The 24,069-nt window shown below is 42.5% G+C and overlaps 1 protein-coding gene across 1 annotated transcript in view; it reads left to right on the forward strand.

Annotated features, from left to right (window-relative positions):
- Window positions 1–24,069, forward strand: part of ST8SIA1 (ST8 alpha-N-acetyl-neuraminide alpha-2,8-sialyltransferase 1) — a 166,746-nt gene that overhangs the window by 123,482 nt on the left and 19,195 nt on the right. The window contains exon 4 of the mRNA XM_075552008.1: window positions 6,206–6,298. Within this exon, the coding sequence (XP_075408123.1) occupies window positions 6,206–6,298 (93 nt within the window). The remainder of the gene's footprint in view (window positions 1–6,205; window positions 6,299–24,069) is intronic.

Consider the following 24,069-nt stretch of genomic DNA (forward strand, 5'->3'; position numbering starts at 1 on the left):
GAAGACATCCCTATTGAGTCTGTGCAGTGAGAGTTCCTCCAGGTCAATCCCAGAGTCTCACTGACACTGGAGCAGCTATAAACCAGGTGTCAAACGGTTCAGTGGCTTTAAACCGGGATGACAGCACCCTAGAGGAGGTAGAAGACAGAATGGGGAGTGGTTTGTCTTTTTTACTTATTTTAAGGACAAAGAAATAAGGGTCTAGAAGTGGCAAAGATCATTAAGAGAACACTAACCCAGCTCTGAGATACAGGGGAGCAGGAAGAGTAACGACTATTTGAGAGAAGGGGTCAGGCTAAGTGTAGACTATTTGAGAGAAGGAGGCATGAACTTGGAGGGAGATCTGTTTCTTCTCTGGGGATGAGAGATCAGGTTCATGACAGACACTGTACCACACCTAGTAAGCCGGCACCTGAGGAGGGGACTCTTCCTTACCTACCTTTCTTCACAAAGGTGAGCCAACATAGGTTTTTCCAGTGTAGGACTGTGTTTTCTTGTCTATTGCTTTCCCCCCCATCTCTATAAACAAACAGTAGGAAAGGTGAAACATTGAAAAAAAATCGTTTTTTTTAAATCAAATTGATACAGCCTCCATTTATTGAATGTAGCAGGTATGAAGCAGGGTATAGAAATGGAATGTTGAACAGTTTTCTCAAGGACCTATGACTGAGAGGTGTACCAATAGGATGGGGATCATTCAGAGAACGACAGAGAAGGGACAGAGAAGCTTATGGGAACACTGGTGTCTGTGATGCTCTGTCTCTCCTCTCCACGTTTGGCAAAGGACCAATCGTTTTGAAAACGACCGATGGAAAGGCACCAAGTTCTGGTGCATTGTCATGAGCAGGGGGGAGGGTAGCACGAGGGGAAGCTCCAGAGGCCTAAAGTGTGAACTGAAACCCAAATACTGGTTGCCATTGAGTCAATTTCTCATGTCATGGTTGACATGAGTATACCAGTCTAGAATGTACCCCATAAGCTTTCCAAGGCTATGACCTTTTGGAAGCAGGTTGCCAGATCATTCTTATAAGGCACCTCTGGGTGGGGTTGAATCACATACCCATTTGTTAGTAGTCGAGCACATAGTAATGTGTGGTCCCAGTGGTGACCATAGAAGTAAAAGCAATGGATAAACTCACCCGAGGAGAGTAGACTGATTTGAAGCACAGAAGAGCAGAAACTCAGCTATCCATTCTAATATCTTGGCATTAGGTAGGTGTTGAGGAGCCAGCAAGAAAAATCAGAGGTAGGAGAAGACCCCTTCTCTACTAACTAGCCCAATGACTGATAGTGCACCATTTTACATTACCTTTACCTAGAGCTCAACTTTGTTATCAATATGAGAAAGTTGGAGTAGACAAATCCTCAAGTCAATCCATGTGGCCTAGTGGTTTTGAGTTGGGCTGGGATCTGTAAGGTCAGCAGTTCAAAACCACTAGCGGCTCTGAGGGAGACCACCATGGGACCTTCTACTCTGGTAAACAGTTAACAGTCTTGGAAATCTCATAGGGGCAGTTCTGCCCTGTCCTACGGTTTCGCTATGAGTTGGCCTTGACTCGGCAGTCAATCCACTGGGCTAACCTGGTTTTATGATCACTGCAGAATTGCAAGATGTTTTAGTTAAAATTTCCAGGTTAAGTAATTGAGCCATCAAGTGCTTTAATAAAATGTAGGAGGGCAACAAATGTATTTTATATTAATTTTGAATATGTATGTGTAGGAGCTTCCTGACCTAAGGGGCCCCAAGGGTTGAGCACAAATCTATGCTCACCTGCTAACCCAAAGGTTGGCCATTCAAGCCGACGCCGAATGTTTTTGGAAGACCAGCCTACTGGGATCTCCTCCTGAAGGGCCACAACATGTCCGTGGCCCTGAATTTAGAGAATAGACACTTTACACTTAATATGCAGAAGACACGACTTAAGTATTTTAGGGGATTATCCCGTGGGGCTCACCTTACAAATACCCAGGACTGAGTTTGCATTGTGTACCATTGCATGTTGGGGTAATATTCAAGTTTGGAATTAATGAACTCCAAATTAAATGTGGAGTGCTTTTGACTAGAATGTCTGACACAGTATTAAACTTAGGGCTCAAGGAATGATGGGAGGTGAGGATTTAAACCAATTCAAAGAAGGTGCCATCATGATGGTAGCTATGTACACGTGTGGCTTAGACTCAATTTCAGGAGTAGCACTATGCCATAACACATTTGAAAACATCAACAAAAAAGCCTTACCATCTACAATATGGGAGAAATAGCTAACTATATATTGTTTATAAATTATTCTTATTTGAAAATGTACGAATCTGTGTAGAAATGGCTGCTTAATTCACATTTGGTGGTCACCTTAGCAAACTAAGGTAGTATTTATATACTCAAAATTAAACATGTAGTGAGTAACTGATTAGAAAGTAGGTAGAATGCCTGACTCTAGGCTGCATGGATGGACACAGTGAGAGAAAAAGGCTACTGGTCATCCAATATAGTCCACCACATAGTGGCACGAGAGGATAGAATACAGTTCCAAGACTAAATCTTTACTGGAGCAGACAGCCTCATGTTCCTCCCTCAGAGTGGCTGCTGGGTTTGAACCACTGGTTAGGGTTAGCAGCCTATAGCTTAACCCACAGCACCACCAGGGTTCCTCACAGTGAGGGTGAAGGACCCAAAATAACCTTTCCTAGTGCGATGGTGCAGTTTGGGGTGTTGAATTGGCTGGGCCAGGATGTGTACAGTGACCAGATGAGACTGAAACACCTTCCAGAACTAGCTTATGACAATGCCATCCCTTTCTTTGTTTGGACATATTTAAACACTTACGTCTTTTGATGCTAAAAATAAATGTTGTCATTTTCAAAGTTAATGCCTACCCCTTAACCCAAAGCAACACATCTGTAAAATGACAAGTAGAAGTGATCTGGGAAGTCTATGTGAAAGCAGGAAATGTGGCTTCTGCACTGGGAGAGGAACTGGGGGGACCTCAGGGACCCAGTAAGAACAACACCACTTTGGGCCCATATAAATGAAAAGCCAAACATGCTGCGTATCCTCAATGTGCCGTATGTACTCGTGCATAAGCCAAGTTTTTCAGCACATTTTTAATGCAGTTTTTGCGGTAAAATTAGATGCCTCAGCTGATATTCGGATGGCTTATGCTCCAGTATATATGATAAGTAACATTGGAATGTATGAGTTTTCAATTTAAAGACTCCTTTCCACCGATCCTATTTCTTACCCACCTGCACTCCGCAATTCAAACAATATTCCTTTTTCGTAAATCCTGTTGTTATCCTTCTTTTAGGATCAGGAGCATGGTTACTAAGACACTTTAGCCATTAATACCTGATAATTGTGCCAGTAAACTATAATGAAAAGTTTAAAGCACGGTTATGCAATTACACCATATTAGAAACAATTGACTGCATTAACTGAGCCTTTTATGTAAATCTGCATAATTATCAATTTAGGGGTTCTGGAGCTATATTATATTGTACTTTTTCTGAGAAAAGACCTACATGGAAGTTTCACAGATATTTGGACTTGAAGAGAAAGCTTACTCAGAACAATTTAAGGCAGGTATTTATTTTAATATATCTCCACTTTCAGAAATGTGTTTATAGAACAGCATATAAGCATTTCTGTTGTAAGATAAGGAGCCCTGTTGGTGTCATGGTTACATATTGGGCTGCAATCCTCGTGGTCAGCAGTTCGAAACCACCAGCAGGGACTACCATAAACATTAGTCTCAGAAACCCACTGGGGTTGACATGAGTCCGTCTTGACTTGATGGCAGTGAGTGTGGTCGGCGAGTTGTAGGATATGGCAAACCGTGTTTGCAAGTTTTTCTTGAGCTTTGGCCTGCAGCAGGATATCAGAATGGAGGCAGGATACAGGATATGAATCTGCCTACGAGGAGCACCCAGAAAGACAACGTGTTCGCTCATGAAGACAGGTTGGTTGCACTTCCTGGTAATAGTCAGCAGGTCTGGTTTTAATATAGCCTGGTTGGTTATCAAATGTTACCAAGTACCATCAAGATCAAAGCTTCTTTAATAAGCAGTTGTCTAAATTCTAGCATGAGTTTTATCCTTAAAAAGATGATGCCTTTTTAATCTTTGGAAAGATCAGTTAAATCACAAGAAGACCAGAAGCAGCACCCTGTTGGTTGACTCTGCTTCATGCATAAGCACACTCCTTCACAGAAATTCTCAGGAACCACATGGGGTATTCTGGGACCCTAACCACAGAAACTTCAAGAGCAGGCTCTGCAACATGGGATTCCCCTGAACTTCCCACAGTGTCAAGTGCATTGTGTCCTCTATGGGCATTTAGCAAAGGTCACTAGCTGACTAACTGGTATGTGGGTAGATGCCAGGGGAACTGTATCTCATTAACTAAAAAACAATTTAAAAGAATATTCCAAAACTACTCAGAGCATTTCTGCCTAGGATGCGCTATTGTGAGAGAAGTTACAAGGAAAATACATGGGGGGGGGGGGGCGGAAATCAGCTGATCAGCTCTTGGGGCACATGGACAATTCAATCTTCTAGGGACAATTTGTTGGAGAAATTTAGACAATTCAGTATTTATATCTGTAAGCAAACGAAGCATTGGAATGCAAGTTATGGTAGGAGTTTTGTTAGAGAGATGGGGCAGAGGAGAAATGAAGACACAGTGACAAAGAAAGCCTAATGTAAACGATAGACACATCTGTATTTTCATCAGTCATAAATGTACATATATATATATTTAGTTATTTGATATGCGGTTCTTTGGGACGTTACTATGTGCTAGGCATTGTAGAAGGGACTTTTCACACATTATCCCCCCCCCCTAAATTTTATATTTTGTTCCTGTTGAGAATATCTCTGTCAACACATAAGGCAAGTCAGCAGTTTGCACGTACGCGATAGTGACATTCGCGGCAGCCTTCGACTTGCGCAGTCTCTCGCACCCTCCTTTCTTAAGTGTCCCTCATTCGTGAACAGAAACGCACTGCCTCCACGGCTCCTGTTCCATCGTTTGAGTTGCAGTCGTCAATGTGTGCCTCTGTAGAAAGTTCTCAGAAGAGCATTATGCTCAAGACGGACCTTTTTTTCCTTAGTTAAACTAAACTGGCTCTAAGAAGATTTCAGGAGATACTCTTGGGTCAGGGTGATCTGAGGGGAATAAACTCAGGAGTTCTTCTGCCTTCATGGCTCCCAAACATCTAAAGTCTATGAGAATTTGAAAGTCTGTCCTGCATGCTTCCCCCTTTGGTTGGCATTCCTGCATGGAATCTTTGATGTTGGTGTCGTGGTAAGGCAGTTAGCACACATACCATAATCTCCTCTTATCCTGACTCTCCTTCGTCCTCTGTTGCTGCGGGTGAGTAGAAGCCACTTGTACCATGGACAGCTGCTTTTAATACCTAGTAATCCTACATGAGAGGAAAAGTTATCCTTATTTTATGTCCCGGGGAAACTGAAGTCGGGGAGGTGAGCTAAATTGACTAATGTCACACAACTAGAATGCCATGAAACCTGCACTTAGGATGCTATAGTTTTTTGTTGTGAATGCTCATAAGATGCTCATTTTAATCTGGGAGAGCAATTGGGACAAGGGTATGGGGGTTGGCGGGGAATACCATTTCTTTCACCTGAACTCTTCTCCTGAAGATGATGGAAAATCATTACACATTATGTTTCCACCCGTCATGCTCTGAGCAGGCACACGAAAATGAACTTTGCCTTGGGATAGATAGTGGAACTTTCCCTGACTGTCCGATGAACAATGTAGATTTGGGGAAAAGAAAGACAAAATCACCCAGAATGGCTTTCTGTGCTTTGCGCTTTGTGAGTAGCTAGAGAATGCCATGGCCTCTGTGCTGTGCTGTCCCAGCACTTAGGGGCTTCACTTCAAGCCCTAAGATTCCGTGTCCTGCTCCCTCAAAGGTAGTGGGAGTGGAATAAATCCATTCTAGTTACTGCCTTAACATTTTCGCTAGGATTTTCTTTCTTCTAAAAAGATTTGTTTTATGACTGCATCTTCAGACACTAATAGTCAGTAAGTCATCCAATGTCTAGTAACAGGGAAGAAGGTGGTAAAATAGACATTTGTGAGTTGAGCTAGAATTACTAAAGTTCCTACTCGGGTCATTATATCTGATTTGATTTTCAAAGCATGCAAGTCATTCTAAAATGTTTGTTCTTGTTTTTCTAGATGCAATCTTCCACCTTTGTCAAGCGAATACACTAAAGATGTTGGGACCAAAAGCCATCTCGTGACGGCTAATCCCAGCATAATTCGGCAGAAGTAAGTTACTGACTTCTGTGTGCGGGAAGCTAAAGAAGTGGAGTCTGCATCACCATAAGGCAGGGAGCATGATTCAGCTTGGGGAATAAAGAAAAAAAGCATCTGGATAGGCTAGAAGGGTGAAAGAGGGAATTGTAAATAAAGGAGGCTGGATTATGGGAATACAAATAACATTTCACGTTTCCTTTGTGATTATGCTTTTTGTCCCTTGACACGGGAGAAATGACATGAGAAGAAACTGTTTTGCTCTAAAAAGCAGCACTGTATCCCGTTTACTCATTACTACTACTTTCCAATTTGTTGACTTCAGTTCCAACGGACTAATTGGCACTTGTGGGCTGAAGTACTATCAAGGATGCAAACAAAAGAATGACCATTCCACTGCATACATGGGCCTTAAAATTGCCACGTTGCCATCAAGTTCTTGGATGTGCTTATGTATGCTCTAGTCTACTATTCCATCCTGTCATACTATGTTGTACTGAATCCGTTTGAGGGGAGCAATTGGAAAGATCTTGCTGTAACACAGATCCCAGACATCTTAGCGGCTGCTCCAAGAGGCCCTGGGTCAGCCTCTGCTGATGAAGCTCCGTCAAGGAGCGAGGACTACTGTCGAGAATGCCTCCGTTTCTGTGATAAGAGGAGCCAAGTTTTGCTTTAAACCTGTGGCATGCCTAGAAATTAAGGGTGCAATAGCAGACCATTGTGGGTTTAGGGGCTTGTCTTTTAAGGAAGCTCCGTCCAAAGAGAACAACACAGGTGGGTTACTCTGCAAGTAATTCCCCCTTACGTATTTGAGGTCACAAGTGTATGCTCCCCAAATAGATGTGCAGGAATGAAAGACATTGAGTTTTCATTTTAATTGCTCTCTCAACATGTGCCATTTACTCTGTCCCAGGAGTAATACTGTTCCTCATACCAAAAACAATATCGTGTGGTGGTTTTTCAAAATCTTTCTCAACTACTTGGGTGAAAAATTATATATAATTTGCAGTTATTTTATTTTTAAAGATTCATGGAAGGAACAGCCTACAAATTTTATTACATAAAAGGTTACATTTAGATAGAATGATATGTTTAGTTTAATCAGGTAGTTTAATGATATGTGATAGACTCAAAGGAAGCATTTGCTGCATGGGTAGCAAACAAAGACTCAATATCCAGAATATAAATAATCATTCTATGGTAATAATAAATTTTATTAAAAAGAGAAAACACAAATAGGTGACTCACAGAAGAAACTCAAGTAGTAGTACATTTTAGCATCTTCATACAGCTAGCAATACATGTAAACAGTGTTTGACAAAGTGCACATGTTTGTATATGGGATGACAATCTAGATCATGGTGTTATGCTATAATGGCCCACTGAAATGGAAGAAGGACAATGGAAATAGGAGCGGTATTAGGTATTTCTATATTACGAAATTATCCTATTTATCGTATAATCTGCTCACACCTGTAGGCTTCTCGGAAAGCTGCGAAGACCTAGGTAGCAGCAGTGTCTTATACTTTCGTGCCGCACTGCTATGGATTTGGTTCCATCAGTGTTTCTTATCTAATGTCAGCTTGCAAATATTTGTCTTGGTATACTGCCCACCTTCCCATGCTTAAGAAAACATTACAGAAATATGGCCAGATACAAAATAACAGTTTTAACATAATAGTATAATGATGTTCATAATGTTTGATGCAGTTTTCAAAGCAGTGCTTCTTTGTTACTAAGGATACTCAATAGGCTTTGGGTTGTGGAACGGGCTTGTAACTATACACATTAAGCCCACTGCCATGGAATCTCTTCTGACTCCCACCTACAGGATATGGCTACCCTGAGACTGTACAGCCGTCGGGGAGTACACGGCCTCGTGTTTCTCCCACAGAGCAGTTGGTGGGTTTGAACCCCCAATCTTTTGGTTAAGATTTAAGAGCCCAGTGCCAAACTCACAGCACCACCAGGGCTCCTTGTGAACCAAATTGACTGTGGAAAGGCTGTCCTTCAAAGCTTTGGTTCTCATGAAAATAACCAATGAGAGCTCAGAAATATTCACAACTAAATTAGAGAATCTGAACAAAGCACTGAGCTTAGGGACTCAGAGCATAATTTAGGGCAGTGGTTCTCAACCTGTGGGTTGTGACCCCTTTGTGGGTCCAATGACCCTTTCACAGGGGTCACCCGATTCATAACAGTAGCAAAATTACAGTTATGAAGTAGAATTGAAAATAATTTTATGGTTGGGGGGTCACCACAACATGAGGAGCTGTGTTAAAGGGTGACGGCATTGGGACATTTGAGAACCACTGATTTAGGGGGACGATAAGGTCAATTGGCAACGTATAGTTCACAAAGATAATAGTTCACATCCTGCTTTAGTGATAGGGATTTGGTGACTGAGGTTTTAAAAGTTTCTAAGGTGCAACTGTTGGTTTCTCCCCATCGGAGGAGAGAACAGTGATGGAAATCAGAAGGCACGTGGAAGAAATGAACGCAATGGACTGACAGACCACACCAAACACCACCTCCTGACCCGGAGAAAAGAACTCGATGGTTCCCAGCTGCCAATTCCTCTGAATGGGAGCACCTCGGAAAGCCCTGCCGAGAGTGGGAGATTGTGGATTAGAGCTGGAGTCAGGGTTCCCGGATGATAGAAACTGGTGAAGTTCCCAGAGTAAGCTCCTTAGTCCCGCTTCAGGCTTGGAAAGGAGCTCAATTGGAAACTCTGGCAAAGCACTGTACTTGGGAACTAACATTAGATGTTGACTGACTGACTGACTGACTGACTGACTGACATTAACTAAACATTAAGCAGAGCCATATGGGGAATAGCTGCAGCCCCGGTACTGTAGTTGGTTGTAAGTTGGGCTGCTAACTGCAAGGTCAGCGATTGGAAACCACCAGCTGCCCTGCAGGAGAAATAAGAGGCTTCCCACATCCACAAAGAGTTACCGTGTGGGAAACGCCAAAAGGCAGTTCTCCTCGGTCTTACAGGGTCACCGTGAGTCAGAATAGACTTGATTTCAATGATTTTTGTTTGGTTTTGAAATAGGGGAATGGAATGCGAGCTCACCTTGGGCGCACGGAAGAATTATGACCAGTTGAAATGCAAACATGACAAAAGGAGTTTTATTTTTCTAGCTCGAGCTAGGGCTTTCCTCCCTCCACTGCCCAGCACAGTGGGGACCCAGCATCCCAAGGGAATCAGCCCCGAGTTCTTTGTTCTCCAGGTTTTTATAGGGCTAGGGGGCAAGGGGAAGTCCAGGGTTATTATTCTTGAAATTTATTGGAGAATATTTCTGGTGCCAGTCTTGTCTGGCAGTGACTGGCCAGTAGGGTCGTGTGTGTCCTCCCGATTGGTCTGCCGGTGGTGGGTGGTCGCCTGTTGGACACTGTGTCCCATCGGTCAGCGCGAGTCTGGCTGCATCAGGCGGTGGTTTACGTCTGTTCCAGGAACCTGAAACGGAACCTTAGGCCCTTTCCGAGAAACCAAAACTTAAGCCCACCTCCAACTTTGGCTTTCCACAGCCTATTCAAGCCCTGTCCCAGGTGGACTATACCTGTGCCCCAAAGAACAATAACATTAAGGAGATACATGCACCTTAAAGTAATTAACCGTTCAGGATCAAAAGGGCAGCATAAAGCCCAGCAACATTCAGGAGGGTTAGTGAAGGAGAGACAGAAGCATGACACCCCGAGAAGAGAGGGGCTCAGTGATGGTACATTGAGGGGATTGCAACGAATGAAGCGAAACAGAATATGTTTGCCGCGTGGAAACCTGCTCTGTAACACCTCACCCAATTTACAATAAAAAGTGTTTAAAAATAAAATCAGTAAAAAAATAAGAGGTTTGAAAAAATTAAATATATGTGAAAGGCACACATACTTGTGATAGTAAAATTAAGGTGGGGGGGCAGTATTTGTTGTATGTAAGATAAATTCTTAGTTAGAAAGAGCTTTACTCCAGAATACTTGGTTAGAACAGTTTCTTCAGAGGGCATTCTACTTGACAGTTCCTAGAACAACAAAAATACCAGTTACAGCATCTAAGGCATAAGAGGCTTTCAACCTCTTATTGTACTTCCATGGACGAGGAAAATCAAGATTGCTCTAATGTGGCCGTGGAGACTGTTGGATTTTCAATTTCATTTTTAAGTTTATATTTTATTATTTTAACAGTTTAGTTGGCATGAACATAGCATGCGATTTTCAGTAAATGTAGTAAAAAGATTTGTGCAATCATTACGACAATTAGTATTGGAACATTTTCTTCATGTTTGTACTCATTTTTCGTTCCTCATTTCTGCTCAACTCCCCCTGCCATAACCCTACGGAACTGTTAACCTAGTCTCTGTAGAGCTACCCATCCGGGATTTCATATAAAGAAAAATCATGCCCCCAAATGACAACAAAATAAAACACAGAACAACTTCAGTCTAAAAGAAAGCAGAAAATGATTCAATATAGAACAAAATGGATCAAAAGAGAAAAAAAATGATAAGATGATAATTTTTTATTTTAAGGCTTGAGAGCTGCCAGTTGCCAGTTCCCTTCTTTTTTTTAATAACAATTTATTGGGGCTCATACAATTCTTATCACAGTTCATACATATACATACATCAATTGTGTAAAGCACATCTGTACAGTCTTTGCCCTAATCATTTTTTTCTCCTCTTTTCTTTTTTTACATTTTATTAGGGACTCATACAACTCTTATAACAATCCATACATAAACATACATCAATTGTATAAAGCACATCCATACATTCCCTGCCCCAATCATTCTCAAGGCATTTGCTCTCCACTTAAGCCCCTTGCATCAGGTCCTCTTTTTTTTTTTCCCCTCCCTCCCCTTTCCCCCCTCCCTCATGTGCCCTTGGTAATTTATACATCATTATTTTGTCATATCTTGCCCTATCCGGAGTCTCCCTTCCCCCCTTCTCTGCTGTCCCTCTCCCAGGGAAGAGGTCACATGTGGATCCCTGTAATCAGTTCCCCCTTTCCAACCCACTCACCCTCCACTCTCCCAGCATCGTCCCTCACACCCTTGGTCCTGAAGGTATCATCCCCCCTGGATTCCCTGTACCTCCAGCCCTCATATGTACCAGTGTACAGCCTCTGTCCTATCCAGCCCTGCAAGGTAGAATTCGGATCATGGTAGTTGGGGGGGAGGAAGCATCCAGGATCTGGGGGAAAGCTGTGTTCTTCATCGGTACTACCTCACACCCTAATTAACCCATCTCCTCGCCTAAACCCCTCTATGAGGGGATCTCCATTGGCCGACACTTGGGCCTTGGGTCTCCACTCTGCACTTCCCCCTTCATTTAATATGGTATATATATACATATATATATACACATATATACACAAACATACACACACTTATATCTTTTTTTTGCATGATGCCTTATACCTGGTCCCTTGGCACCTCGTGATCGCACTGGTCGGTGTGCTTCTTCCATGTGGGCTTTTTTGCTTCTGAGCTAGATGGCCGCTTATTCACCTTCAAGCCTTTAAGACCCCAGACACTATCTCTTTTGATAGCCCGGCACCAAGATGATAATTTTTAACAAATGATAAGATGTTAATTTTATATTTGCAGAAAAATCACTTCCCAGGGAAGTCTGTCTTAAAGCAAGGCTATTCCTGGCTCTGGCCGATGGAATTCCATGGACGCTTCTCTGCAAATATGCTGTGGCTTTCGCTCTCCTCCATAGCTGCCTGCAAAGTCGAGTGGTCTCAGATGTTATTATTTACCCTCTTTGGAGTACTCATAGAAGCCAGTGTGCTGCTTCTGTGTAGGCTTAGCTGATACCTCATCAAACCCATTGCTTTTGCCCTCCATCTGTTCTCTGCTGCATTTTGTAGGTGGGGCTTAGTAAGGGTTTTATAGGTGGGGCTTAGTAAAGGTTTTGTAGGTGGGGTTTAGTAAGGGTTGTAGGTGGGGCTTAGTAAGGGTTATAGGTGGGGCTTAGTAAGGGTTTTGTAGGTGGGGCTTAGTAAAGGTTTTGTAGGTGGGGTTTAGTAAGGATTAATTTATGGCATTTCCCTTCTTGAGCATGCCCCTCTAACCCATCGATCTTCAAACATTTTTGCTCAAATACCATTTCAATGAAGTTTTAAACTGCATCTTAGCTCCTGGATGCTTTTTAAGTTGACCTATTTTCCTTTGGGGGAGCATAAAATTAAAATGGTTTGTTTTCTAATCTCTGAGGATAGAGGAAAGTCCCAAAGGCTGAGCATTGGATCCAAATTGGATCCGAGCAACAGAAGAGCATGGAATTATTAGAATGAGCCGAACAAAGAGAGGAGGGCTAGGGATGAGAGAGGAGTCAACAGGCAGTTTAGTAGCTGTGGGGAAATCTTTGGGAAACTTGTTTCTCTTCTTTGTATATGATGAGTGTGTATACATGCAAATGGTGCAAGGACTGTATGTCACCTGGGAGCAGCACAGCTTGTGCTCTGAACGTGAGCAATAATGGCATGTATTGGGAGAAGATAGGACCTTGAAATTGTGACTCTCGTAGGAATTTGCAGATGGAAATTCTGGGAAGTACTACACTTTTTACAGACCCCGTGCTCCTTTTAAACTGCAGGCTCGCCCTCTCAGCTCCCACAGCTATTTTGTTAGAGCCAAAGCATTTGCTCCCCGAGCCGAACTGTTGGAAGCAACCTTAAGCGTGAAGGAGGAACGTGAGCAATTATCAAACTCTCCGTGTGCCAAGAGCTACGGGGCAAAATCGCTGGTCCCCATCTGTGAATAATTCCATTTTTCAGGGTGGAATATATTTTCACCACTTTTGTCTTGTTCAATTGTTAATGATCTTCCCTAGTTTTCCTCATGGAAAAAGTCTATGACAATAATTATTTAATTCTCTATATAAATATTTCTATAGCCTGAAAATTACTTGCTTGTGAAATTTATATTTGTAATACATTTTACTGTAGAATATGAACCACGTGGATTAAATGGAATATATAGTTTCAGAAATTGCTAATTGTAACTATTTAATTATATACTGGTTCAAGAGCCCTAGTGGCTCAGTGGTTAATTGCTCGACTAGGAAGTTTAAACTCATCAGCTGCTGTGCCAGAGGAAGATAGCCTGTTTCCTGACAGATGTGTACACTGGGAAACCCGGTTTCCAGGGGTTGTGGTGAGCTGGCATTGACTAGCGGCAGTGGGTATTTTAAATCACATGCATTCTTACTGAATAAAGATTTGCTTTCCAACTAGAGTTATGATAAGAACATGTCTTTATAAATGCCTATAATTGCTTCAATTTATTTAATAGAAAATATATTTTGTAATGAAAACTATGACTTGATTAGATGTATAAGTCATAAGAGGCATTTTAAAATCAGATTTCTAGTATTTATTTTGATGTCTCGATCCTCATGACACAGTCAGCCCCCACACAAAGCAACAACACAAGCAGGGAAACCCCAGGGTGTTCCTCGGCTGAGGACTTTAGAGGAGTGGCTTGTCATGCCTTTTCTGTCACAGGGGCTGGTGGTTCAAATCACCAACCTTGGGGTTAGTGGCCGAGTACTCTAACTATGCACCAGTAGGACCCCTAGTAATGTAATTATTGCCTCCGAATTGCACAACTTCAAGTGTTTGAGATGTTTGCTATGTGTATTTCATTAGAATAAAAATTAAAGAAAGAAGAGGTCAGTACAGGAATATTCATAGCACTATTGTTAAAAAATTAAGTCGCAGTTTAGTTAGCATTTTTCATTGTTATGGGCAAAGACTATGCTCACATCTTAGATGTATGGAATGTTATTTTAAATAAACAATATGTGAAGTGGCTGTGAAATGAAAATCATTAGATATAAAATAACGATTTGGTAAAAGTTGACACACAAAGGAAAATAAGCATTATGTTTCTCCTACCATATGTTTAGCATATCCATTAAGCACCTAGAACTTCAACATGAAGGCAAGGATTAGCATTCTTCTTACTTTGCAGTGAGAAAAAAATCATGATAGACAAACCAAGAGATGCTCTTGGTCAACTAAGTGGCGGAATTGGACTTGGGCCCCTGAGGTCCTTAGACTCTTCGTTTAGGGGAAGTGGTTAGGGGGAGATCACTTTGGTGCTGCTAGTCATCGGTGTCTCCAATTAGTCCAGTCTCACTAGCAGAAAAAAAAAAACTCCAGATGTCAATGGTGAGCTCACTAATTAAAAGGGAAAGGGGATTTTACTGATTGAGATACAGCAGAATGAAACTTCTGGGAGATTAGAGAGATTGATTGATTGATGACTTTGTAATGCCACCTTTCAAAGATACTGACACCAGTGGAAGATACGAAAGGGTGAAAGAAAACCTGCTCAATCAATGTGAAGCTACCCCATAGATGGCTACTGTAAGAACCGCCAGCCAGTGCGAGATCGACCACAGGACACCCCAAGTTAGCACAGGACTCTCTCCGTAAGGGGTCATTCACAATACACGGATCTCAAGTGGTAACTTTAAATGAAACCCTAACCATTTCTCATTGGACAGAGGTGATTCCTTGCTTCTCTTCCTTGTTTTTGCTTCCAAACAATTTCATTGGCACATGATCCACATATCACACAATTCAGTGGTTCAGTTGTATCAAGAGTTGTGCAGTCATCATCACAATCCGTTTTAGAACACATTCTTCTTTCTTGTACTCATTATTAGTGCCCCAGAAACCATTATCCAGTTACTGTGCCCGTAGAGTGACCTAGCCTCCATTCCCTACACAGAAAAACGTACCCCGAAATCTTCAACACAAAAACCTAACAACAATAGCAAAGGGAAACAGAAACACCCAATTAGAAAAGAAATCAGAAAATATTAAAAAATAGGACAGATTTAAAGTGGATCAAAAGGGAGATCAAATGATAAAGTGTTAAATTTCAGCCTAACTATATCTGCAATAATCCACTTTCCAGTGCGCGCTACATGATAGCAAGGTCATTCACATCGCTGGCCTATGGTCAGAGGGTATTTACCCGAATCCATGTGTTTTTCTCCTTCATTTTTTCAGAAGCTGAAACAACTTTATTATTCTAAAAAGTGTGATTGGTCCATGCACCACCTAGCATTTGAAGATCTTTTCCTAATGTTTGGGAGATGCAGTCTTGTTTTTGAGAAAACTGAAGCCATTGCGATTCCTGATATTATGATGTATGTTTTATACATTTCTGTTCTCCGTCCCCATTCAGGGGTCCTGAGTGGCATTTGACTGTCAGCTAAAAGGTTGGTGGCTCAAACACACCCACACACGCTTGGGAGACAGAGTGCATTGGAAAGTAGATAGCTGCAGATATAGACGGCTTAAAATTCAACATCTTACCCTTTGTTTTCCTTTTGACCATTTTCCCATTGTTCTTGCTTAGAGGGCAAGCGCTTGTTGACATCTGTGTGCGCAGCATAGAATTGCTCCCTAGGGTTTTTGTTTTTCAATTTAACCCTTTATAAACATAATTCAGATGCAATACAATTCAATGTTCTTAAAATGTGAAAAAAAGAGTTGTGCAATTGTCACCAAAATCTATTATAGATCATTTTTTCATTCTTGTAGCCATTGCTATTATCAACTCCCTATTTCTTCTCAACCTCCCTGTCACAATACAAAATTCCAAAACTTTCACTGCCATCAAGTAAATTCTGATTCATACTGAACTGCCCCTGTGGATTTCTGAGACTGTGATTCTGTCGTCTCATCTTTCTCCGGTGGAGTCGCTTGGGGTTTCAAACTGCTGACCCGGTGGAGAGCAGCCCTATGCCTGAGCCAGTACACTACCAGAGCTCCATCATAACCTTAAGGAGCTATTAATCTAGTTATCGCCTTTATAGATTTACTTATCTTGAATTTTTTATAGAGAAAATCATATAACAAACCCAACCACAAAATAAGATGAAACAGAAACACAACACCAAAGAAAGCAGGAAATAAGAAGCCACCGTGATCTCTTTTCTGAGAAATTGCCACGGGCATTCAGTAAGTTCCTTTGTTTCCACCCTTGCTGCCGATGCTGTTTATTAGGTTAATGCTTCTTAGTTTCAAATTCGCTTTTCTTTTACTCGGGTTTATAATGCTGTAAGCAAGATTCTACAAAGTACATTTCTCCTTTGTCAGATGGCTCCGGGCAAGGCTTTCTGATTGTAGGTACCCAAGACCAAGTGGAAGTTTGGCGAAGGAGAATAGTCTTGATGTTTCCTGTTGGTGTATTGTGGGTTTCTAACTCCGTTTGGTTCCTATGAGCATCATCCTTTCCATGGCCGTAGCTGAATCCAGCTGGCAGTTTTCCTAACACTTTTAAACCAAGTAGCACAGAGAAAAGCGGTCCTTATTCATGCTTTTAATGAGTTGGTGTTTGCAAAACCACAACAACACAATCTAAGCATAAACAATGTTGCCTTACGCAGAGTGGATGAATGAATATGCCTTTGACCCTCCCAGATCCTCTTGCTTTTCTTAGGCATTCTTTTCCCATATTGGCTGATTTTCCTGATTTGAAATCTTAGTTCAGACTATGACAATGATATTCTATGATGTTCTTTAACTGGTATTTGGAGAGTCGTGTTTAGATAATTTATTGGTTCAGACAAATTTTTGCCCCTTTTTAAAAAATGAAACTGTTAGACTAGCGAGTCAAGGTCTTCAGCCAGACATGGGTCCTTGGAAGAAACAGACAGCGTTATATCATTATATGTTTATACTAAAAAATGTCCACAGTCCAAATTCCAGAAAGTCAAGCTCAGAGATTATTTTTACTTGCTTATGACTTGCACACTATTAGTATTTCTTAGGAACAGTCACACCCTGCCTGGGAAGTACATTCGAATCTCGAGAGGCCGTAGTAGTACAAGAAATGTTAGTGTTTATGAAACCCAAATCGGGTTTTACAAAGTGTGAGAAGCTCCACATCACCCCTCACCCCCGCTTGAGTATCCATTCTCCTCGGTGGCATGGCGTTCTGTGGGTGCACAGAGCCCTCTTCTCTTGCTCAAGAATTCTCCATCTCTACTCTCTTATCTAAATGACAGCAAGGTTTTTTTGCTAAGCAAAATGTTGTTTTTGAAGAATCAATGCTTGATAATGGCTTAATGTTTTCTTCCTTTAAATTTTAACTTGAGCCACCTGGAAGAAACGAAATACTTTAGCAAAATTCTCTAACTGTTGGAATTGCTACAGACATCGAACCTGTCTTGGGGGTTTCGACTGGAAAAACATTATAGGCAAAAACATTGGAAAGGGACTTCCAATACTCTCATCACTTTGTTTATATGGCTTATAATTTCTAGAGCTGATCCGGCTACTCCAAGATTTGTGATGGCTCTCGGAGAACCGAGAACCGAGATTCTATGTTTCTGCACTGCCAAGCCCTCTAGACGGCAAGATCTGGCTACGGCCGTCATCTAGGAGCCGGGTCTGTGGGAGCCCTGGTGGAGTCGTTCTTCTGCACTGGGCTGCAGACTCCAAGGTCAGCAGTTAGAAACCATCCAGCGCTTCACCGAAGGACGAGGCCTTACTCCAGTAAAGAGTTACAGTCTGGAAAGACCCGCTGGGGGGGCAACACTCTTAAGTCATATTTGACTCAGTGGCAGTGAATTTGAAGTTTTTGAGGAGCCCTGGTGGCACTGTCAAGTAAGCATTGGGCTGCTAACCTCTGGGCTGGGAGTTCAAACCCACCAGCCCCTCCATAGGAGGGTGAGGAAGCCATGCCCTCCCGTAAGGGTGAGGGCCTCAGAAAACTAGAGCAGGCACTGTGAGTTGGAGGCAGCGCCGTGGCAGGAGGGCAGTGGGGTGCTGTCTCTTAAGACTGGACTGGTTAGAAGTTCCGCCCCTCAGGTTACAGGTTTCTTTCTTCTCCAGCAAAGTCTGTGAAACAAGGTCTGAATTTCTTAAGTATTTTCCAGATAGGACCCTCATGACATTACAAATAAAGGACTCGGAAAGCGAGAGGTTTCAGTAACACACGTTCTCTTCACATAGAAGTTTCTGAGTAGATGCATCGTGCTTTCTGTTATGATTTGTGTCAATACAGTTATTAGTAAATGAGTGTCCAGAATGGGAATGTAAAGAGCAGAAATTAGTGATTATTGGCTCTTATATCATTTAGCCTGTGCTGGGGATTCAGTGCTTGGCTGCTAACCAAATGGCTTATGGTTAGGACCTGCCAGCCAGTGCAGGGGGACAGACGTGGCAGCCTGCTTTTGTCGCCACTAGAGCATCTACTGTATACTATTGGGTCACTCAATGGCAACTGGCTCCTTTTTATTTGGTTTGGTTTTTGTTTAATATTTAACACAGTTGTATTTTGCTTTCTTGAAATTCTCCTTTCCCTGGTGTCGCAGTATACCTAATTTTCCTGTTTCTTGTTAGATTCATTTTCTCAATTTTTTTTTCATCCATGACCTTAATGTTGCTGCACCCCAGTGTTACCTGGCACCTCACTCTTTTTTCTCACTATATTTGCCTAACTTTGGGAATACAGGCATGACCTCAGCAATCATTGCCACGTAGTCCAGTGCCTTCCCAGGCTTTGATGCTCTCCCGTGCTTCAGATAATTGATATCTAGTGGCCATCTCCATTAGAAGTCTCCTAAGGCACCGCATATTCCATGCATCCCCAAAGCAAATTAATTATCTTTCTCTTCAAATCTTCTCTGGCCCAAGAGTCTCCTTCATAGTCATTAGCACTTAGGTGGCTCTGCTTTAAGTCATCTTTGCTTTCATCATCCATATCCTTTCAACCACAAAGCCATGCCAATATTCCACATTATACATTAACTCTGCTACCATCTCATTACATCTACTGCCATTACCCTTGTTCTGGCTATAATAATCTCTGGCCAGGAGCTAACATCTTCCTTCAATGTACTTTTAAATTTTAAAATCAATGTGTCTTCCTAAATCCCAACTGATTAATTCTTCATTGACTCCCATTTACATTCTAAAGGAAGCCTCAGCTCATCAACCCTCATCACTGTTCCTGTTTTCTCCTTAGCTCATCAAACTCTCCCATCACTTGATCCCTACAGATCATGCTCATCAGCACCTCGGCACTCAGGCAGTGTCCTCTCATCAGCAGGCCCTTCTTCTTATTGCCCACTATAAGACTCATGTACACATCACATTAGGTAAATCTGCTGCCCAAGACCTCTTTGAAGTATTGAAAAGCAAGAGTGTGACTTGGAGGACTAAGGTACACTTGACTGGAGCCATGGTCAAGTCACGTCCTACGCATGTGTAAATTGGACATTTAAAAAGGAGATGGAGAAAAGTTGATGCATTTAATCTGTGGTGTTGGTGATGAATATTGAAAAGACCATGGGCTGTCAAAAGAACAAACAAATCTGTTTTGGAAGATTTGCCTTCGAGGCAAAGAAGGGGAGGCCTCCTTTCATGTAGTTTAGCATACGATCAGGACCTCTAAGTCCCTGGAGAAGGACGGGGCTTGGTAGGTGAAGGACAGCTGAAAAGAGGAAGGCCCTCCATGAGACGGACTGACAGAGTGGCTGCAACAGCGGGCTCAAACATGACACTGTGAGCATGGTGACATTAGGTGGTGGTTCCTTCTGTTGAGCATGGGGTTGCTATGAGGCAGGGCTGACTCACCGAATGACAGGGCTCAGGGAAGAGGGGTAGTATGAGAGCGGCACCTGACTTCCTGTGACTTTAAAAGGGAAGATAAATCCACTCAGCATCAGCCCAAGGTCAATTCCTATGAGGGAGAGGCTAGACAAGTCTCCATCTTTCAACCTCTTTCACCATCTGACACCGGCTATCTCTCCCAACTGCATTATCCACTACTCTTTTGGGGTGTGATGATCCATTTTAATGGCCATAGAGAACTCTCAGGCAATATTGAACATTATCGGGCTTATCAGGAAAACGAACTAGTTAGAGTTCATGATCAGAAATTCTCAGCATACAATTATTTCAATGTGGAGTGCCTCTTTTCATCTGTGCCCACAGGCATGCATCTCTGGTCCTTGGCTTCAGCTCTACTTGAGCAATAGTACAGAGCTTCTTTAGCATTGTCAATAAATTCCTCTTGGACAGTCTATTCTGCCAAAATCTACAGAACTAGGCTCTTGGCTCTAGTTCTTGGGTCCAGCAAGCCTACCTCCCTAATTAAGTTCTGTAGGCACCTGATTCCACATGAGCCTTCTGTCCAATGGTCCTCAGCTATACTCACTTTGTGGGCTAGCAAGCCCTCCACTCACTCTTGCATGTGCTTGTTTCTGCTGCTGCAACTGCTTTGGTACCCCTACTTCTCCTTCACTCTTGTAGAAACCTCTGGAGTTATCATGCCTCCTGAGCCAAGGAGATTCAGTGCACCTGGATCTCAACATCAGGAGGATGTGCCCTAACTCTGGTTCTTATTTCTTGACGGTAATGGGATGTCTGTTTTCTGCTTCTGAGATGATTCATTTTATACCCAAGAGGATGACAAAATTTACCAATCCTCATGGTAGACTTCCTTTATTTTTAAAGTTCAAACAGAGTAAGTGCGTTTATTTAAAGGTCATGGCCAGCACAAATCATTCAGATGAGAATCTCAGCCTGTCTGAGAGTGTGTTGCTAGATGGAAATTTATATATATTTTTATAAAGTTCTGATAGCAGACTTTCTGTTACTGACTCTTTTTTTGTCGTGTACTTCACTTTACAAATATTGTGCATGCGCCCAAATATGTTAGACTTCTACATACAAAGTCTGTGTGGCAGCATCCAGTTGTTTGGTGGGGGTTATAAAGACTGTATAGAAAGTCATATCAAGTAATTCTTTGCACCATATATCAGCTCTCGAAAAATAAGAACTTTGTGTTTCATCTTTTATTCTCAGTACCCAGTAGTATTTGATGCAGAGGAGTTTTGTAGTGTGTTTCTGGGATAATATGGTGGAATTTGGGAAAATACTCAACTCTAGCTTACATATTCAATCCCCACGAATCAGGGGAGAATAGTGATAATGATTGCAAACACGAAGAACATAATCCATATCAATGTAGAAATTATTGAGTTGGTGGATGTTTTGTTGTGTATGTATTCGCCACAATAAAATTGATAAAGATTAAATGATCCTAAATATACAAATAGACAAGAATCTACAAAGGGACCAGAGAATGAGGGTACAAGGAGTACAGATGCTAGAATCTGAGAGTTTCCACTAGCTGCAGCAAGGAGGGAGCCGGGTCAAGAGTCATAATCGTATGCTGAGCAACGCTGAACCAGAAAGATGGGTAAAGGCTATAACTCAGCTCCACTCTAACAACTGGCAAAGAAATACAGAGAATTCCAAAGCCACGTGACCTCTTTTCCTAGTTAGAGTAACGCCTTTCCTTTTCTCCAGCAATTCCTGTCTGTCTTTATCCACTTGGAAACCACACTTCACAATTCCCCAAAGGACCATGGATCAAGAGTGACAGAGGGGAGAAGACAAAGCCTTTCAGATTGAGTTGTGTAAAAACTTCATGAACTTGTTTTCAGAGGGAAGGCGAAAGGAAGACCCCCTACTTCAGTCAGAGGAGCAGGAGGTGCAGTTTTAACCGCTCTAGCAGAATGAAGAACTGACGTCTGCATATGTCACCCTAGGCTGAAGTAAAAGACCCCCCGGTCTAGCAGAAACATTAGGCAAACGCTTCTGAGATCCTGAATCCTGGGTTCTGGCCTCAGCACCTCAACATCCTCTATTGGTCTAGATTTGTCATGGCAGGCAGGGTGACATTAAAGTTTGAACAGAGTCATCCTCTGTATAATTGGTCTCTTATTCTAAACACTAGCAGTATGGGACGTGCTATAAAGAAACTTCAGATATGTGCTATGTATTATTGTGGGTATAAATTGGTGAGAGGAACCATATTTTAGAGAGCTGCTATATATAATTAATAAATAACACATTTGTTATCCAAAATATTGTTGATTACAGGCAGTGAAAGGGAGCAGGTAGAAATGGAATACATCGCTATTTGCCCTCTAGCTAATATACATGTAAGCATGGAAAATGGTTTCTTTAAAAAGCTGATGTAGTTCGCTAAGACTGAAATTACAACCTGGAATGAACATAGATGTTCTATTTTCCACAACTGTAGTATAATTAGCTCTTAGACCGTTTTCACCTAGGTACTGCATCAAGTGTTGTGCAGTCTGCTGCGGTTTCTTTGGGACCGTTCGCAGTATGTGATCTGGAAGAATCGGAGGTGAGGTAAAATGCGTGTATAATTAGGCCTCGAGGTTGAAGGGAGTGAGACACATCTTCGCACATCCATCCTCCTCTTTGCTATTTTCTTCACTGCCCTATTTTCCTGCTCCTGGTTTGTTCCGGGTGGCAGATAAAAAAATCCATGATAGAAAGGGAAGTGATTCTTTTTTCTTCCTCCTCCTTGTATCTCAAACTCAACATCGCAAAATTCATTAACATCTCCTGATTGCTGTTGTGGTGGTTGCATTTGTTACGATCTGTATTTGAGGAGCCCCTGCTACGGAGCCCTGGTGGTACGGAGGCGCCACCTCAGGCTCTGATCCACATAGTTTGAAGCTACCAGCGGCTTCTCTAGTACCAGCCTTGGAAACCCACGGGGGCTGGGTGTGTGTGTGTGTTTCGGGGTTGGGGTGTCACTTTGAGTCACCATTGACTCGATAGCAGTGATTTGGTTTGGGTTTGGTGGCATAATAGGTAGTGGGGTACTAACCCCACAGTCACCAGTTCAGAACCGCCAGACGATCCACAGGAGAAAGACAAGGCTTCTCCTCCTGTGAAGACTTACAGTCCCCTAAACTCACAGGAACAGTTCTACCCCTATAGGGTCACTGGGTCCGAGGCCACTGCGTGGCAGCAAGTGAAATATTTTTATTAGCTTCCTCTTCCTCTAGTCTCTTTCTCCCTTCTGTTCTCTGCCTCTCTCTCGATGGCATCGTTTGGAAAGTTAGGCAAGTCGTGGTGTTGATGAGCAGGATGGATGTCTAAAAGAACTGCATGCTTATCCCCAAAGACTGAAGTCCATATAGAATCTATCCCGGGACTGAGAGGCAAATTAAAAATGGCCGAAGGTGTGGGGGCGGGGGTGGGGGGAGGAGGTGCCAGGGGATGTGCCTGAGATGACACCTCTGACTTCCTGTAGTGCGCGAGTGATACTTTTGCAATCATGAAATTCTCACATTTCTAGTAGGAAGATACAAAAATCCTGATTGTACTGATGGAGCAAAAGAGGCCAAAAGTTGGGAAGGGGCAGTCACCAAATACTGGGGCAATGAAGGCAGGCACAGATCTGCTCTGTGGTTGCCACCTGCGTGTGCAGGGGAAGCAGGTATACCAACCACATCTGAGCACAGACAGAGCTTGACCCCAGAGGCAAGACCAGCTCAACCAGGGCACAGGGGAGCCAACGTAAGGACCTGCCAATGCTCTGGGGATACAGGGGGGAGGGGGAACCACCACCTGAGAGGGTAAAAAGAATTTTAATAGGACGTTCCATTTTCAATAAGTTTAATATGGACCTCGGGAGACTGCTTTACTTTGAAAGTCACCGAACTACTTTTAACAGACAAAGTTAAGGCGACGTGCTGCCACCAGTGCGAATGGAAGCAGCTGCAATGGGGAGGGCGGTGGGCAAACTTCACAGATGAGTGTGTGTGCATTCCAGTCCTGCTACAGTGTATGTGAAAGATAGATATGAATATATTAACAGAGGATAACTCTGAGTGGTGGAACTGACGGGTGCTTTTTGTCTATCTCCCTGCCTATTGCTCATCCTGTGTACTGCATATTTCCTTTCGGCCAAGCACACC

Source organism: Tenrec ecaudatus, chromosome 6 (genome assembly GCF_050624435.1).
Source record: "Tenrec ecaudatus isolate mTenEca1 chromosome 6, mTenEca1.hap1, whole genome shotgun sequence".
Lineage (NCBI taxonomy): Eukaryota > Metazoa > Chordata > Mammalia > Afrosoricida > Tenrecidae > Tenrec > Tenrec ecaudatus.